Source organism: Brachypodium distachyon, chromosome 1 (assembly GCF_000005505.3).
Source record: "Brachypodium distachyon strain Bd21 chromosome 1, Brachypodium_distachyon_v3.0, whole genome shotgun sequence".
Lineage (NCBI taxonomy): Eukaryota > Viridiplantae > Streptophyta > Magnoliopsida > Poales > Poaceae > Brachypodium > Brachypodium distachyon.
Window position 1 is genome coordinate 50145989 of NC_016131.3, and position 16797 is coordinate 50162785.

Below are 16797 nucleotides of genomic sequence, written 5' to 3' on the forward strand. Positions count from 1 at the left end.
TTTCTTTACACTTATAAAGAGATCAGAGTCGGTAGTCGTGAGTTCACTCCAACAATACTACCTCTTAATGGCTACGAAGTCATCTAATTGCCACTCATTTTATACGTATCATGATCTTTTAACTATTCTTGATTCGTTTTGATGACTTTCAAGATTAAAAAAATCAAATATATCCGAAATTTTAAAAAATATGAGTCACAGCCACAGATTTTTAATCTCGTAACAAAGCACGGACATTTAGCTAGTTTATTTTTATTTTCTGAGTTTGCAGGCTAATACTTGAAAGCCATAACCATAACTTTTTTTTGCCAGAAGTTTCCTGTTCTTCTTTAACCGAAATTTGAACAAGTGTTTGCTGAAAAGCCGAAGCGAGGCGGCGGCGGCGGCGGCGGCGAGACGAGAGGGCGAGGCGCGCGCATGCTCTTCACTCCTATCCCACTCCCGGCGACCATGGCTTCTCCCTCCTCCCCGCGGGAATCGCGGCCCCGGTTCCTCCCCGCGCCCCATCGACATTCCCCACCAGCTAAATCAGGATATAGGCTGTGTCTCAAGGAGAGAGAAGAGCTAAATCAGGATATAGGCTCTGTGTCTCAAGGAGAGAGAAGGGAGACGTGCGGGTGAAGGAGCGAGGGAGAGAGGCGGAGATCGCTGGTGGGTTCGAGTTGGCTGCGGCGGCGGCGGCGAGATGTCGATGTCGGGGTCGGACTTCGGCACCGTGAACGAGGACCCTAGGATCTTCCGCAACATCTGCCGAGACCGTACGTGACGCTTCTACCTGCGCTCTCCTCTTCCATTCCACCGATGATGCCTGGCTGCCTCTCTGAATTGCGTCTCCCTATGCTTTTCTTCTTCTTCTTTTTCTTCTCTCCGCAGGGATACTCAAGGATTTGCTCAAGCCGGACAAGGACAAGGAGACCAAGAGCTCATGGAAGGTATTTATTTACATCCTGCTGTTACGTGCATATAAAACCAGACATATACAGGTTGTATTGTCTGCAATCCGCACTTGATCAACTCAAACTCACACGCCGTTCATTCATTTAGCAGAATGAATTTAGCATAACAGATTTAGCAGAATATTCGTTAGTACCACTGATAATTTATTCATTCTTCAACAAGATATGTGCTTCTTCGCAGAGATGTGTGATGAAGAATTTGACACTTTTATGGGGATTTGATGGCCTTCTGTCACTTTAAGATCCTCCTAATTAATTTATATGATAGTTACGACTTATCAGGACCTCGATGAAGAAAACGGTAACAGTTTTTAGCTCGCCATATGTTCAGGTTCTTATCATGGATAAATTTACCGTGAGGATCATGGGCTATGCTTGCAAGATGGCAGAAATTACTGATGCAGGGATTTCGTGTGAGTTGCCCGAATCATTTACGGAGTAGCAGAAATTACTCGCCTGTTGAAGATAGTTAAATAACCTTACTGTCTTACCCCCTACAGTGGTAGAAGATCTTTTCAAACGAAGGGAACCAATGCCTTCAATGGATGCAATCTACTTTCTACAGCCACTGAAAGAAAAGTAATCATCAACCATGTTTGAACTTTCTGTCTTTCTCTTTCCTTCGTCACTACATATACTTGGAGTCTAGGTGTCTTGTTTGATATGTAAGCCTGAATAATCTCTGATATGTGTGCTTGGCTATCTGCAGTGTCATAATGCTTCTATCCGACATGTCTGGGAGATGTCCGCTGTATAGGAAGTATGTTAAACTAAGATTGCAATTCACAGCTGGAATATCAGAGCATCATATGTAACAAATTTTGACATGCATGTTAAAGGTTTCACTTCCAACTTTCAGGGCATACATCTTCTTTAGTTCACCAATTCCTAAGGATCTGGTAACTTACATAAAAAATGACAGCAGTGTGATACCACGCATCGGTGCACTAAGAGAGGTTAATTTTGTATTCCTTTTATTGTTATGTCTTCAGTGGTAGGTTTTCTAACGCTGTAATTCTGTTGGTTGCAGATGAATTTGGAGTTCTTCACTATTGACATGCAGGTATTCATACCTTCGTTCTATATGATCTCATTGCTCCCATCTTCAGGAGTTATGCTTCCTTTTGCTGATTGCTGCCTAAGACATCATTATGTTTTTTTTTCTTTTGTTCTGTCAAAGCGTAAAAGTTTGACTTAGGATTTTAATATAGTCCCATGGCCATATTAAGCAGCACCTGTAGGCTAACATAAATTTGCAAAATGGTTGGACATTATAGAACTGCTTTTGCACCACGAAGGAAAATTAACTGGTGTTGAATCAATATTAGGGTGTGGTTCTTTAATTGGATGTTAAAAGCCTTAGTTTTCATGATGATTGGTGGCAATCTGCAGGGCTTTGTAACTGACCATGATACGGCACTGATTGATTTATATGCAAGTGAGCACAGCTCAAAAAAGTTTAACGACACGATAACCACTATGGCTACTCGCATTGCTACCACATTCGCTTCGTTGAAGGTAACTTCATTTGCTATGTTAGTATAATATTTTATATATTCTTATGCTATGTTCTTAAGTTCCTGCGTGATATTTCACAAAAAGTATGGTCCAAAATCAGAGAATTACTAGATTTCAGCATATCCTCAACAGCTTCCGTACTTATCTTTTGAATCCATCACCTTTAGTGAATATTGCTGATGTTATGGGCATGATAATACCAACCCTGAACCTCCCTCCGCTTGAACCCACCCAAAAGGAATAAGAAGGTACTGGAGTCCTGCAAAATGCAAGGAATAGGACATGGTTGTACTTATACACTTCACAACACTTGTAAAAACCTGGTGTAGTTGATTTCAAAAAAATGTCTGAAGTGGAATACATTGTCTTGACTTTTGGAAGTTTCTTAAAGCCTCTTCATGTGGCAGGCTATACATTCACCTTGTGGATATTTCACATCTGACCATTTTAATATATACAGCACAACACTATTCGGTGGTGACCAACTGTTTCAAACATCTTCTATTCTTAATCTACGTGTGGAGTCTTCTAGACCTTTATCCTTGTTTCCTCTTGTGCGGTCAATGATTTATAACATTATTATTCTAAAGACAGAGCTAATATTAGTGTTTACAGGAATATCCTACTGTGCGGTATCGTGCCCCCAAAAGTGCAGACCCTTCAGCAACAACAAAATTTGACATGGTTCCAAAATGGCTAGCTACTGCTGTTTGGGAAATTGTGTCGAAATATAAGTCAACAATTCCTGAATTTCCCCAGAAGGAGACATGTGAACTGCTCGTTGTGGACAGGCCTATAGATCAGGTGCTTGCATGTTCAATTAGAAGTGTTGAATAATTTGTTCATTTTATAAGTCCAGCAAAGAACTGTTTCACTTAACTTATAACAATTTCGTGTGACTGCAAAGATAGCACCTGTTATTCATGAATGGACCTATGATGCGATGTGCCATGATCTACTTGAAATGGATGGCAGCAAATATATATATGAGGTAAATGTGATATACCATTATTAACAAGCCACGTGTTATCTTTGCTTGCCTTATCCTTATATATACGTTTCTGTTGGAAAGGTGTCAAAAGCGGGAGAAGATCCTGAAAAGAAGGAGGCTGTATTGGAGGATCATGATCCTCTCTGGATAGAGCTTCGCCATATTCACATAGCTGATGTGTGTTCATGTTGGTATTTAAGATTGTGCAACTATATTTTGTTCTATGTTTGATAACACTAATTTAAATGCCAGGCTAGTGAGAGGTTGTATGAGAAGATGAATAACTTTGTTACAAAGAATAAAGCAGCGCAACTTCAATCAAGGTGCATGCTATTCTGGTTCTGAAAAAATGTCTTAATTTTTTAACACAGAGTAGAGTGCAGTATTGGCATTATAGCAGTAATAGATGTTGTGTGTTGGTGTATTACCGTTCTCGTTGCCTTTTTAGCGAAAACTACCTTTTGCTGATGCAGTCGTATCATAACTTACCTACTGTGTATCCATTGTGCTGAGTATTTATCTGCAACATAATCAGGTGTAGTTCTGACATATTCTGGTATATATTGCACTGTAGACTAGTACCGAAATCTTTTTAAATGGAACTGTGCAACATATAGTTTGTATTCTGATGTAGAGGTATATCAAATGCTGATTTTTTGACTGAAAACTGTAGGAGAGGCTCCGAAAGCATAGTATATTAATATATCAAATGCTGATTAATAGGTCATTTTCTGTTGAAAGTATCGCCGCATAAATGCATTAATGTCTTAAAGTTTAGGCATAATACATGCTTATGATATTTCCATTCTCAATTAGAGATGGTGGTGAAATCTCAACGACGGACCTGCAAAAGATTGTTCAAGCTTTGCCACAATACAGTGAACAAGTTGAGAAATTGACTCTCCATATAGAGGTAAATGATTTTCTTCATGGTGTTTTCCCTATGCCCAGTGCATAAACTAACACTGTAGTCTCTGTGAGTACCTACATGTAATATATATGAATTAGAAGTGTAAAAAGTTAATCATTATTCATTGCACATTTTTCAAAGCTTACTGAACTAAACTTAGCATCTAGTTCGAAGCAAGCTTGCTGTGGTTTAAAGGCAACTGTTGTCACCTTTATATATATTCACATATTCGTTCTTTACAGCATATGCCTTAGTGGCTCACATCGTAAACATCTTCTGATAAAACTTTTTTTGGACCCTTCTGCTCTTGCTCAGATTGCTGGAAAAATTAACAGGTTCATCAGGGAGTATGCACTCCGTGACCTTGGGCAGGTGGAGCAGGATCTGGTTTTTGGAGATGCAGGAGCAAAGGAGGTGATCAGTCTGCTCAGGTCGAAGCAGGTTTGTATAGTAAGAGGGCCAAGTGTAAAACATGCTCACTGCAAGTCTATCAGTTTAGTTTTATTCTTGGCTTGAAACTTTGTTCTATTGCGCAGAATATGAGTCCAGAAAACAAATTGAGATTGCTGATTATATATGCAATTGTATATCCTGAGAAGTTTGAAGGTGACAAAGGGGACAAGTTGATGCAGGTACTTCAAATCAAGTTTTGCATTACTTTTAAGTTATGATTGGCATAATGATTGCAGCAATTATGCAAAAATACGCGATTACATAGGAACTAAACATCTTCTTTCGGTAGTTAGAAGTGTGGAAGCATGGAGTACTATGGGGACTACGTGATTAGCAGGTGCTTCATATGTTCCTGGTGGATCATATGAGACCCCATCTGCCTCTTCAGAATTTATTCTTCTAAGTCTCGTAAAGCAGTTGTTGCTTGTGCTTATGCGAAGTAATTAAACTGTGGGCCCATCCTTTCTTTATTTTATAAGTAGGAGTAAATGGATACAAAGGTTTAGCATGATCACCATGGTGAAGTGATTATGCTTTATCTTCCCTATTTTAGGGGCATATATATATGTATATGGCTATATGCCTATGGGTCTATTCGGACCCCTCTGATTGATGAGGTTTGTAAGATTGAGCTTCGAGCAAACAGCCAGCTCATTGATAGGCTTATATTGAAGCTCAATCTACCTCCAAAGGAAGCTAAAGCTAGTGAGAAGTGACTTATAAGCTAACTTGAACACCTTTCTCGTGTTCGTGTTATAGATCATCTTATTTTGCTACCTATGGAAAAAGAATAAGCCAGCCTTGCATAAGCCTATCATGTGCCCAATGGTGCTGGTAGTACAGAAAATTTCATCTAAGCATATATCAAGAGTACATCGCAAAAATAGGACTGGCAATTTGGATTTAAAAATATTCATGTCTATATTGCGAGCTAATTTTTTTTTCCTTTGCAGCTAGCGAAACTGCCATCGGATGACATGAAGGTAATAAACAGCTTAAGATACTTGGTTGGTTCAGATGCAAAAAAGGCACGAGCTGGTGGTTTTTCTCTGAAATTTGATGCCCAAAAGGTGAAGTCGTGATTTGAGCTAAAATTCTTCTACTGTCATCCCTTGAACTAACATGTTTGTAATTCTCACTCCAGAAGAAAAATGCTGCCAGAACAGAACGGCAGGATGGTGAGGAAACATGGGCATTGTCACGTTTTTTCCCACTTATAGAGGCACGTGATAGTAATATTACTATATAAGTTCCCTTTTCTTCATTAAATATCTTCATAGCTGTTTTACTCGTTGTCCTTCACTCGGCAATAAATTATCTCATGCAATTCTTTGAATAACTATTGCTGGAACTAAAATATACAAATTCCATGGAATTCAAGAATGTGACTTTCATTCTCTTGATCAAGCCTACTTGGTGGTTTGCTGTTTCTAGATAGTTTGCTTGGTGGTTCTTGTACAGTTCTGTTTTGCTTCATTTTTCTTTGCTTAGTCACTTGTTTTGGCCCTTGGCTGGTTTTAATTCTTGTGCCTTCATGTCGTTTCAAGAAGAAGAAGAAAATCTCTTGATCAAATATGTTGCAGAACAAACTGCATTACACAAATATTGTAACCATATAGAGCAACCATTATATATTAATAATTAGTAACCATATCTAAAAGTAATGGTTAAGAGTTCTTTTTTAACAGGAGCTGATTGAGAAACTGAGCAAAGGTGAATTACCTCTAAACGAATATCCGTCTTTAAGTGGAGCAAGCACTACTGCTCAAGGGACCACAGAAAGTGCATCGGCACCAAAACCAGCACAAAATCCACAGCCAATGTCTAGGAGATCACGGCGCACACCACAATGGGCCAAGTCTAAAAACTCAGATGATAGTCAATCAAGGTACTCATCCATGATAATTACTCGATCTGAATGGCAGCCACATGAACTTTTCAAATGCAGCTGCTCTGATCAGCTCCATACCCTTTTTAGCTGCTCTTTTATCATCATAAATTTGATTGCAGCGATTCTTCAGCATTAAGACACGCATCAGGTGACTTCAAAAGGCTAGGCAACAGAATTTTTGTTTTCATGGTTGGTGGAGCAACTAGATCTGAAGTATGTTACTTACACTGTGGAGCTATTTGTTAACTTCCATTTGCATTATGTAACTGTTATGTGCTTATTGATTTTATACTTGATGGATTAGCTACGGACAGCGCACAAGCTGACGATGAAGCTGAGGAGAGAAATCGTCCTCGGGTCTTCTAGCATTGACGATCCTCCAGAGTTTATTTCGGTACATCTATATTTTGTCGAGCTTTATAACGCCTTAAAAGTTCTTGGACCTTTTCATCAAATATCTAGTGCTGAGTACAAGAGAGCTACATGATCATGTCTTGAGAATGCTAACCCATAATTTCCGAAAATTTAAATAACATGTTGTACTCATTTGCTGAATCCACAAATGCAGAAGCTGAAGTCGCTAACCTAGGGACGATGTTGTCGGTTCACGCGGGCAGGCAGGCAGGCTGATTGTGGGGTACTTGTAATAGCTCATACACTTTTGTTTTCTTTTTCACTCCATCAAGAATGTGACCCATACCGTACATTGTAAAATGAGAGACATGTATATTCCACTAGTAGTAGTGAAATCAATCCACTACTATTAATCTCACTAGGGTTCACCAGAAATATGTGACAACTTATCTGGAACAAGTATGTCTTTTGTATGCTAGTGGAACAAGATTTCACGTCAGAGAAAAAGAAAATTGTGTCATACTAGCTGCACTACAGTAAATGAGAAACATTAGATACATGAGAAGATATATATAGATTCATTCATTTGGTTGACGCATGAGGCGGAATCAGCCAGCACGGCGGCGCGGCGCCGCAACACCCTTGCAAGGCTCCAGCACTTGCTCCTCCGTGTTAGCCCCAACATCATAGACATACAACCGATTGTCATAAGGGTGCACCCAGTACAAGCTGTTGGGCAGCAACCCATGCTCAGTGGCCGGGCTCCACCCGGCGAAGGCGCCGCCGGCCAGTATAGCACGGTCGCCGATGCCGTCCACCCTGACAGACCTCTGTCGTCCCGCAGCGAAATCCAACCGGTAGACGGCAACGTCGAGGACGGCCTCAGCGTCCACGCCGTCGACAGAGACCCACACCGTATGCGGGTCTCCGGCGATGTCGAGGGCGTACACGTGCTCCAGGGAGTAGCTCTGCCCGGGCACCGGGACAGCGATCGCAGCAGCCGGCCTCGGCTTCAGCGTCTTGTAGGTGACGGACGGCGACGGCGAGAAGTCGAGCACGGCGTACTTGGCCGGCGAGAGCGGGCAGTAGAACTTGTTGCCGTTGTTGCTTGGGACGAGGTGCGGCGGCATGGAGCGCTTGTACCAGACCTTGTGGCCCGTCGGGTCCGGCCCAGGCACCCAGCTGCCGCCCAGGTCGTACTCGTGCCTGGCCCACTCTGATGATGGGCTGGCGCCGGCGCCGGAGCAGTGGCAGTACCAGAAGGCCGTGTCCTGGGACGGCTCGAGGACGACCACCGTGAAGCCGCCGGGCGCCGTGGGCGCGCCGGACAGCGCGCAGGCGGCGGACGCGACAGCGGCGGCAGCGAGATGTTGTTGTTGTTTTGGGGGTTCCAGAGGAAGGTGGCGAGCGTGGTGGAGTCCCAGACGAGCACCCAGCCTTGTGAAGTTACCCAGCTCCTCTTCTGCTTGCCGCCGTCTCCTAGTCCAAGGTTGTCCGACATGATCTTCTCGCAGGGACGGCGCGTGCCGTCGGAGACGTTGTAGACGATCGTCGCGGCTTGACGTCCTTCACCGGAGGCGATGACGAGGCACGGCGGCAGCATGGCCGACAAGGACGCCGTCGTCGTCGCCACCGCCGCCATCTAGATCTTCCCCCGGGTTGCTAGTCGTACGTGCGAGCTTGTTTAGTTGAGATCGATGCGGGCGAATCAATCTAGCTTGGTCTGGGGGTGTTCCGTGGTGCGTCCCAGCCTCCAATATATAGGCTAGCCTACTATTCGATCGATTGATGCCGAGTCTGTCTCCTACATGCCGTCGATGCCGAGTTCGTCTCGGCTTCGGCTGTGGTGAGAGCTAATCCCGTGGAAACTCGGATTCAGACTGATCTTGTCGAGATCACAGGAGAGCGATTTTTCCTTTTTAATTCAGCATCACTGGCGCCGCTATCCTAGCCGTTCACTAGGTAGAATCTTCGACACGTTTGCACTCGACTTCAACATTGATCGCTAGCTATGGTTAAGCTTAACGATGAGTATGAAAATCTGAAGCCAAACCGGTGGGTTAGACACTAGCCACAAAACCCATTTAGACCTTGTTCGGTTGCGTGCAAATTCCCATGGATCGAGGGGGATTAGAAGGGAAAATGAACTCAAATCTCCCTCAATCCTTGCCATTCCCCCGGATTGAAGGGGTTGGGGCATAAACCAACTGGCCCTTAGGATACCACCTCTGCCCTTAAATCGTTAGGGCATCTCCAAGGGTGAGCCTCCATTTGTCTTTTCATTGGACAAATCAGGATGTGGAAAATATGTTATTGTCAATGGTAACCCTCATTTATCTCTTCATGAGTCTTTGACATGTGGTCCAAGAAGACAAATGGACAAGGTTTGAAAAAGTTTTGCACAAATAGGGACTTCCTATACTCCCCAAATTTGGGGAAGAAATTGAGGATATGAGACACTTTTGGACAAATGTGGGTTTTTATTGGATTACATAATTTGATCATGGACCCTCACATGGACAAAAGTGGACAAATGCGGAGGATTTGGAGGCTTCCCTTGAAGATGCCCTTAGCCTTCTCCTTGCAGGTGGGGGAGTTTAAGAAGACCATGACCTATTGATGTGAGTTGTAGTTTTCCCTAGCTAGAGTTTCACTACATCTTTGTTAGGCGAGATGATGGCGGCGTTGTCGGCATGAAATAAGATCTCCCGTGTTCGTTCTCGTTTCGATGGTGCTTTCTACTGTCAAGAGATGTGTGAAAGATGATATAGTCCTCATGGAGGCGGCGCTTCGTCGCCGAGATAATCTTCTGAGCTTCGATACCCCTCGAGTTCGTCCGTCCGGACAGATTCAATAGAGCGCCAACATAGATTCATGTCTCCCCTTGAGGTGGCAAGATTAGTGGTTCTCGTCATGTATGTGCGTCAATGAGCCCGGTTCAAGGGTTCATCAATGACGACTCCATGTGTTTCTAAGACGCTGGTCCATAAGGGCACGTGCACAAGGATCTTTCGATTGTCATTGACCAGGCCGGTCAGGTCGGCTCCGATAGGGTACCAGCGAGTCATCGGCTCGTTATGGGCGGTAGTGTTCGCTCGATGGCCTAGGGACCTGAATGTGATTTTTATTATGCTTGAGGTGCTTTGTACTTCTTGTTAACCTTTAGAAAATATTATGAAGATACTAGGTTAGGATTCGGGGTGTCCGGTGGGCATCAAGAGCACCCAATTGCCGGTCTGTCGAGCCATTGGATATTACGATATATACTTAAAAATACCAATCTCGGCATCGCATTGTTGCAATATCAAACTCGAACGTGCACATTTTTAATGTTTACAAACACCCAAAATCTCGCAACATTTTAATTGGGGCCATGTATGAAAAAAAAGATCGACTTAGAAGAGTACATCAGGTATCTTAAATTGGGGCCACGTATAAAAAAAAGATCGACTTAGAAGAGTACATCAGGTATCTTGGTAGATTTAGTGACGAACTGCAAATGACAAGAATTTAAGGTGGATCCACCGGCGAATCCGACTGATTGCCCTCTCCTCCGCAGTGCTCGCGGATTGGCTTGGCTTCCAGGTTGCAGCTGCTGCACGCCGCGCTCCGCTCTCAGCCCTCGCACCACGCAGCACCGCTGAGCACCCAGCTCGCCCCTGCAGCCTGCAGTCGCGTTCGCGGCCGGCCCTCGCATCCTTGCCAGAGCCACCACCTGTTGCTGCCGCCCTCGCCTGCCGCGGTCTCTGCAACCACCATTGTTGCTGCAATTCGGGCGCCGCCGCATGCCTTGCCGTCGAGCGCCTTGCAGCGGCCGCTGCAACCACCATCGGTCACAAGCTGGCAACTTCCATCGGGACCCGGTCTCTTCCTCCGCTCTGCTACGACCGTCGTCCACCCCCGACACCGTTCTCCTGCCTGTCACTGTCGCCCAGGAACCGCCAGTGCCAACAAGACGTAGTCAATTTTTCTTTTTCAATGTTGCGAATGGTGTTTGTATATGCTACAAACATGCACATTAGGTTTATGTTGCAAAGATTCTAGACATGTTGCAAGGATAGATTTTTTTTTATGTTGCGAGGGACCAACATTACGACAAAATGTTGCATATCAGATTTTTTTTTTCATGTTGCAAGGGACCAACATTATTTTATTTATTTTTTACGAAAGAGGAAATGTTACAATGCACATTAGGTTTATGTTGTGAGGGACCAAGGTTGCAATGAAATGCTGCATGCGAGATTTTTGACGTTGCAAGGGACCAACATTGTGACGAAATGCTGCATGCGAGATTTTTTCACGTTGTGAGGGAATTTTTTTTTATGTTGCGAGGAACCAACATTATTTCATTTTCATTTCTACGTGGGAGGAAACGTTAAAAGACAACAACATTTATATGCAAGTAAAGGTTTGGACGCAGGGACAGCAGAACTTGATCCAACGTCATCCAGCGGCACGATCGGATGGCTGCCTGTATGTTTGCCATGGCCAGACAGCCATGGCTGCCAGACTCGTCGCGGGGTTTAAATATCAAGGCCTCGTCTTGATCGTCCTTGTTCCTCCCTCGTGTGCTCGCCCTCCTCAGCCCGCACTCCCGATCCTCGCCCTCCTCGGCCCGTGCGCACGGTCTCTCGTCGGCCCAACAACCAGGTTAGATTCCCGCAAGGCTCTCGAGTCTCGATTAGTGCGCCACTCGTCTTCTTCCTCGGGCTTCGCTTTAGCGCGCGCGATCCGACATTGTTTCATGCTGGGGTTTTGCCCTTTCTCTCTCCCTGCCTTCTTAATCCTTGTCCCCCGATTTGTGCGCGTGTGCGCGATCCGATATGGTGGAATTGGTTCATTTGTGATGTGGCCGCGCTAGGGTTACTGTGGAATTGGTTTGATTTGGAATGGCTGCGCTAGGGTTACTGTGGAATTGGTTTGATTTGGAATGGCTGCGCTAGGGTTACTGTGGAATTGGTTTGATTTGGGATGGCCGCGCTAGGGTTGGGTTCCATACTTTAATTTCAGATCAGATTTGCTCGCGCGAACCAATTACTGTGTAACGGATTAATTTGGAACGACCGCCCTAGGGTTGGGATTAATTTGGGTTCAGATCGGAATTTGGTTTGGACAAGCAATGTTTTAATTTGGGAACCTGCCGATGTGGCAGGTCATGGCGGATGGATTCTAGGTTTGCACGCATAACAATGATTTGAATCTGACCAAACGCATTCTATTTCTAGGGTTTGCACAACGTTTTGAATCTGACACAACGTAACATTCTGCAGGCATGGATCGGGGCTACATCCTCTGCGCGGAGTGCCGGATGGACAACTACTACGACATCCGTGTCGTCAACAACCATGACGCGACCCACGGGCGCCTCCAGTCAGCCAGAGATGAGGTGGACCGTCTGCGGCACCTGGAGAGCCTACGCAAGATGGCTGCAAAAGACAGGAAGGCTGCTCAGAAGGCCAAGCGTCAGGCAAGCTCCTCCAACAAGTCCAACAAGGAGAATAAAGGGGCCAAGAAGGGATCCAAGGGGAAGGGGGACAAGAAGGGATCCAAGGGGAAAAACTGAAACGGCGCAAGAAATGATTGGTAATATTTTATGACTTGCACATGTTACTCCCAACTAGTAGATTGACTGTAATATACTAACACATGGGTACAAAAAATGCAGGAGGAGGACTACGATGTAAAGACAAGGGCATCACAACACCTTCACTACTCAGTTTTTAGTTCTTTTGTTCTGCAACTACCTTTTATGTACAAGCAAAGAACTGTTTGGTGCACTTCGTTGTAGGGCTGTGTCCTCCGTTCTACAAAATAGATGGATAAACAATTGTTAGAAAAACTTTGAAGTTTGTGAATTCTGGAGGCTGCTGCGCCTGACAAATTTGTCCAGAATACCAAATATAAGCAATGAACAACTGATTAGGACATATTATATTGGAAGTTATTCAATTGTTCCATATCTTTTCAGTTTCGCTTTCTTGCTTATAATATATTACTTTTACTGCTGGACTACTGGGTCACCTGCTTATGAGTTCGTACCAGTTACCAGAAATGGCCTCTATTCCTACCAGAAAAAGGACAGGCCCTGACGACTATTTAGTGAACTTCAGGATCAGATTTGGAACTCTAAACAGCACGTCCTGTTTCATGGGCTTGAACTTCAAATAGTACCAATGATATCATGACAAGCCTAGATATTAGTTTTCTGTGCCTATCATAGCGGACCAGTACTGTTGTTTAGCTACGTTACGGTTATTGAATATAAGTCTGCAAATTAGCTTAAGGAAATCTATGTAACTGAATTAGCTTTCGTAGCTTGTAAGAAGTTAAATTGTCTGCAATTTCAAGTTATTGAGAAGCATCCAGGCACCACATCACATCACGAGTCCTGGCCCATACCAATATGTTAGCTTAGTATGAGATCTTGAAACAAACCTTTGTATGACAGTAGCATGTTGAACTGTTGCACTCGTGAAAGTGATTGAATCCTTCGGAATGGAAGTAACCTGCATCAGAGTGAATGCTCCTCAGAGATTTGAGTCCACATCCATCATTTGTCCAGTAGGTTTAATGCATACCTGTGATTTCTTCAAGCACTTTAAGTACTATTCAACATTGTCATCTCCACTTCTAATAATCTAATAACAGCATAAGGTAGCTTAAGTTTGGTGCATGTTAACATACATTAGGTATGCAAAATAGATACCGATATGTAACAATTATAGGGCTTGAATGACTCATGGATTTCTGCGGACATTTATTGACATATTTTATATTTGATTTAGTTTAGTTCACCCTACATTAGCATTCTCATGTATGCCTTTATACTCCGTATGTGATTGTATTTCAGTAAACCCATTTCTGTGCATTAGTTTGTTTGCAAATACCGGTGGCGTGTGATAACAAAAGGCAGGCAGTATCAAGGTCGACGGTCCATCGTGAAACACCATACTTACATACTAATCTTCATCTCACTTTTCCTCTTCACTCGTCATCGTTATTTGTTGTCTTCCTACAGTTATGTTCTATAACTAAAATCATCTCATCATTTTGATCATTTTTCCATCAATAATAAATCTAGGCATTGTTGGCTCAATGGCCTGCATGTACATTTCTATGATACAACTAGCTCAGCGTCATCTCTATTACATTTACTTTTCTAATTAGTGTAAAATATCATGTCTCCAGTGTGTAAGGTGATGGAGTTATCAGTTTATGCAATGGAAGACGCTGAAATATTCTGTTTGTCTCACTCTCTTCCTAACTTGTTTCACACTTCAGTTATGTATCGTTTGTTTTGCATTGACTATTTATTTAACTGGATGTAAACTAAATTGCTTATTTTATTTTCTACTATTATGTTATCTTTCACTGGCCTTTGGTCCTAAATTTATTTTTTGTTCCACATTCCAATTTTACGTTGAATTTCCTGCACAATTGTAATTATTATTTTTTATACTCCCTCCATTTTTCTTTATAAGGCGTATAAATTCTAGCGCTAATATTAACGCAAGCTACCGGACGTACCGAACTGATCGATGGAAGGCATGGCGCACGTCTGGCTCCAGCACGGCAACTGGCCCATGTTGACTCCCGCATGGCAACTGCCTGATTTTTTTTTTTAAAGAGGCAACTGCCTGATGTGCATACATGCATGCAACCACAGGCTGCCTCCTTTTCTCCACGGGAGCAACCGCGCGTGCGTTTTTTGAGTTAGCAGCCAAACCGCTCCAGCGCGTGAGACGGGCAAAGAATTCGGCAAATCAAGCCAGCGCATGGATGGGGCAGTTGCGCGCATTATATTCAGGAAAACGGATGAAAATTTTATACATCCTATATTAAAAAACAGAGGGAGTACAGTTTATATTAAGTAATTTATAGACTTCATATGGATCATCCAACTGGTACAGGTGAATCATACTACCAAATGCTTAGGCTTACGTTTAAGAAACAATGTGCTACTGTAGCAAGGTCAATCCAACCATGAATCATACTCTACCTCCAAAGAAGGCATTAAAACCCAGAAATGCAAAGATGAAGTGAATTCAGATAAGTTGTAAACTTGTAACAAAAGTCTGGCGGATCTGACTACCTAGCATGAATAAACCATAACTTAGAACTTGCACACCTTTGTGTTATACTGTGAAGGACTAATCGACTAGATACCTCAAATATGCATCAATTAAAACTCAAGACTAACTCCACAAAGTACAGTAATAAAATGTACCAACTATGCTTTAAAAATTAATCAAGGGGTTTTCCAACTGCTGCATGTTGTCAGTGCAGACAGCTTGCATCCACCACTATTTTAACGCCATCTAGTGATAAACCGTTGGTCACGTGACATAACAAGACTGGTACTGTTTTACTGGCATACCAAAAGGTTTGTCAATGCTAGTTAATTTCGGTAATGATTAAGGATGTAAAGGAGCAAACGGGTGATGTTCATAGCTTCAAAAAAAGATATTTTAGAAAATAATTCATATATAGTTTGAAAAGATGTGAATATCCAGTCATATGATTGCGCCAGAATTTAGTGTCAGGTTGTAATGAAAAGATGTTATAAGTACACTGACAGAACTGAAATATTTTGTAACTCTCACGGTCACAGGACCACAGTTGAAGCAAGGCAGCCACATGTCCTATCAAAGCGCCACCCTCACAACTAGCCCAACTAATCAGAGATTAGGTACCAGGTGGCCCCACATGTCTGCCCCCAAACCCCACACCCATGCCTACATAGCACATGTGAAATATTTATAAAATGCTAACTGTCTAAAAAGTTTATATAAGAACAGACATGAGAATTTACAAGTTCATATAAGAACAGACATGAAAAGGCTTACATATAAGAAGATATATCAGTGTATGAGAAAATGTTGGCTACTTGCCCTCTGGTATCCTTTCTATGCAAGGAAATGTGTAAAATGAATATAAATTCATCCATTCAAAGCACCAGTAACAGTAAATTCCTACACAAACATTTGAAAAATCGAACCCAGAATGCTGGTGACCAAACACTTGTTTAGGAAAATACAAACATTCTTGTTGGGTATTTGATAGACATAAAGTTGCAAATTATTGCTCAACTTAACAACACATTCCATGTTAACATTCAGGTAACATGTATAACATTGATACGAATGCAGACTCTATCTATAAGCATAGGGTCCAGAAGTTAACTAGGTGACAATCGCTGCCATGTAAAGCATAGGGGCTTAATAATGTCAATTCAGCTATAGTTTTCAATAGAAGACAGATGTTAAAAAATTATGCCCACACAAGCACACATAAGAATCAACTTACTCACAGGAGTTCCAGCAACTTTATATGAATAACAGACTTCACCACATTAAGAATCTGGGCTCAAATTAGGTCCTGATGAAAAGAGAAGCTTAGTCCCAAACACAGGCTAAAATTTCGACAACTTGCTGGGCCAGCAATCCCCAAGAAACTATACCTTAAATTGCCTTCCTTGCATGGCAGAGTTCTGCAATCCAGGCATAAATTGATACAATCCTGCAAACAAAGACTTAGAAAATGAATGATAATCCAGGAAAAAAAATGGAAACATGATTCAAGGGGTGGATGATGGGAGAAAAACAGTTGGGGCTAAAGCAGTTGACAGAACAGCAAGGCATAATTTCTTTTCTATGATTTTGGCACCCTAATTCACAGGGTGTGATTGCCTGCCGGAAGGACGGCCTAGGGCTTGAACGGGACT

At 42.8% G+C, this 16797-nt stretch overlaps 1 protein-coding gene across 1 annotated transcript; it reads left to right on the forward strand.

The window, feature by feature from the left end:
* Window positions 1–327: 327 nt before the first annotated feature.
* LOC100836060 (probable protein transport Sec1b) lies at window positions 328–7595 on the forward strand. Its single transcript, XM_003557189.4, has 21 exons — window positions 328–758; window positions 874–932; window positions 1288–1369; window positions 1457–1535; window positions 1666–1716; window positions 1816–1912; window positions 1987–2019; window positions 2349–2474; window positions 3090–3278; window positions 3382–3465; window positions 3547–3642; window positions 3718–3788; window positions 4282–4378; window positions 4691–4816; window positions 4912–5007; window positions 5782–5898; window positions 5973–6050; window positions 6517–6716; window positions 6839–6932; window positions 7024–7113; window positions 7288–7595. Exons 1-21 carry the CDS (start codon window positions 686–688, stop codon window positions 7306–7308), a joined length of 1959 nt encoding a protein of 652 aa, XP_003557237.1. The 5' UTR covers window positions 328–685; the 3' UTR covers window positions 7309–7595.
* Window positions 7596–16797: the final 9202 nt, after the last annotated feature.

Coding starts and splice junctions, on each gene's coding strand:
- LOC100836060 (XM_003557189.4), top strand. CDS start 686: ATGTCGATGTCGGGGTCGGACTTCGGCACCGTGAACGAGGACCCTAGG. Junction 1,717..1,815: donor AGATGTCCGCTGTATAGGAA/GTATGTTAAACT, acceptor TCCAACTTTCAG/GGCATACATCTTCTTTAGTT. Junction 6,717..6,838: donor TCAGATGATAGTCAATCAAG/GTACTCATCCAT, acceptor ATTTGATTGCAG/CGATTCTTCAGCATTAAGAC.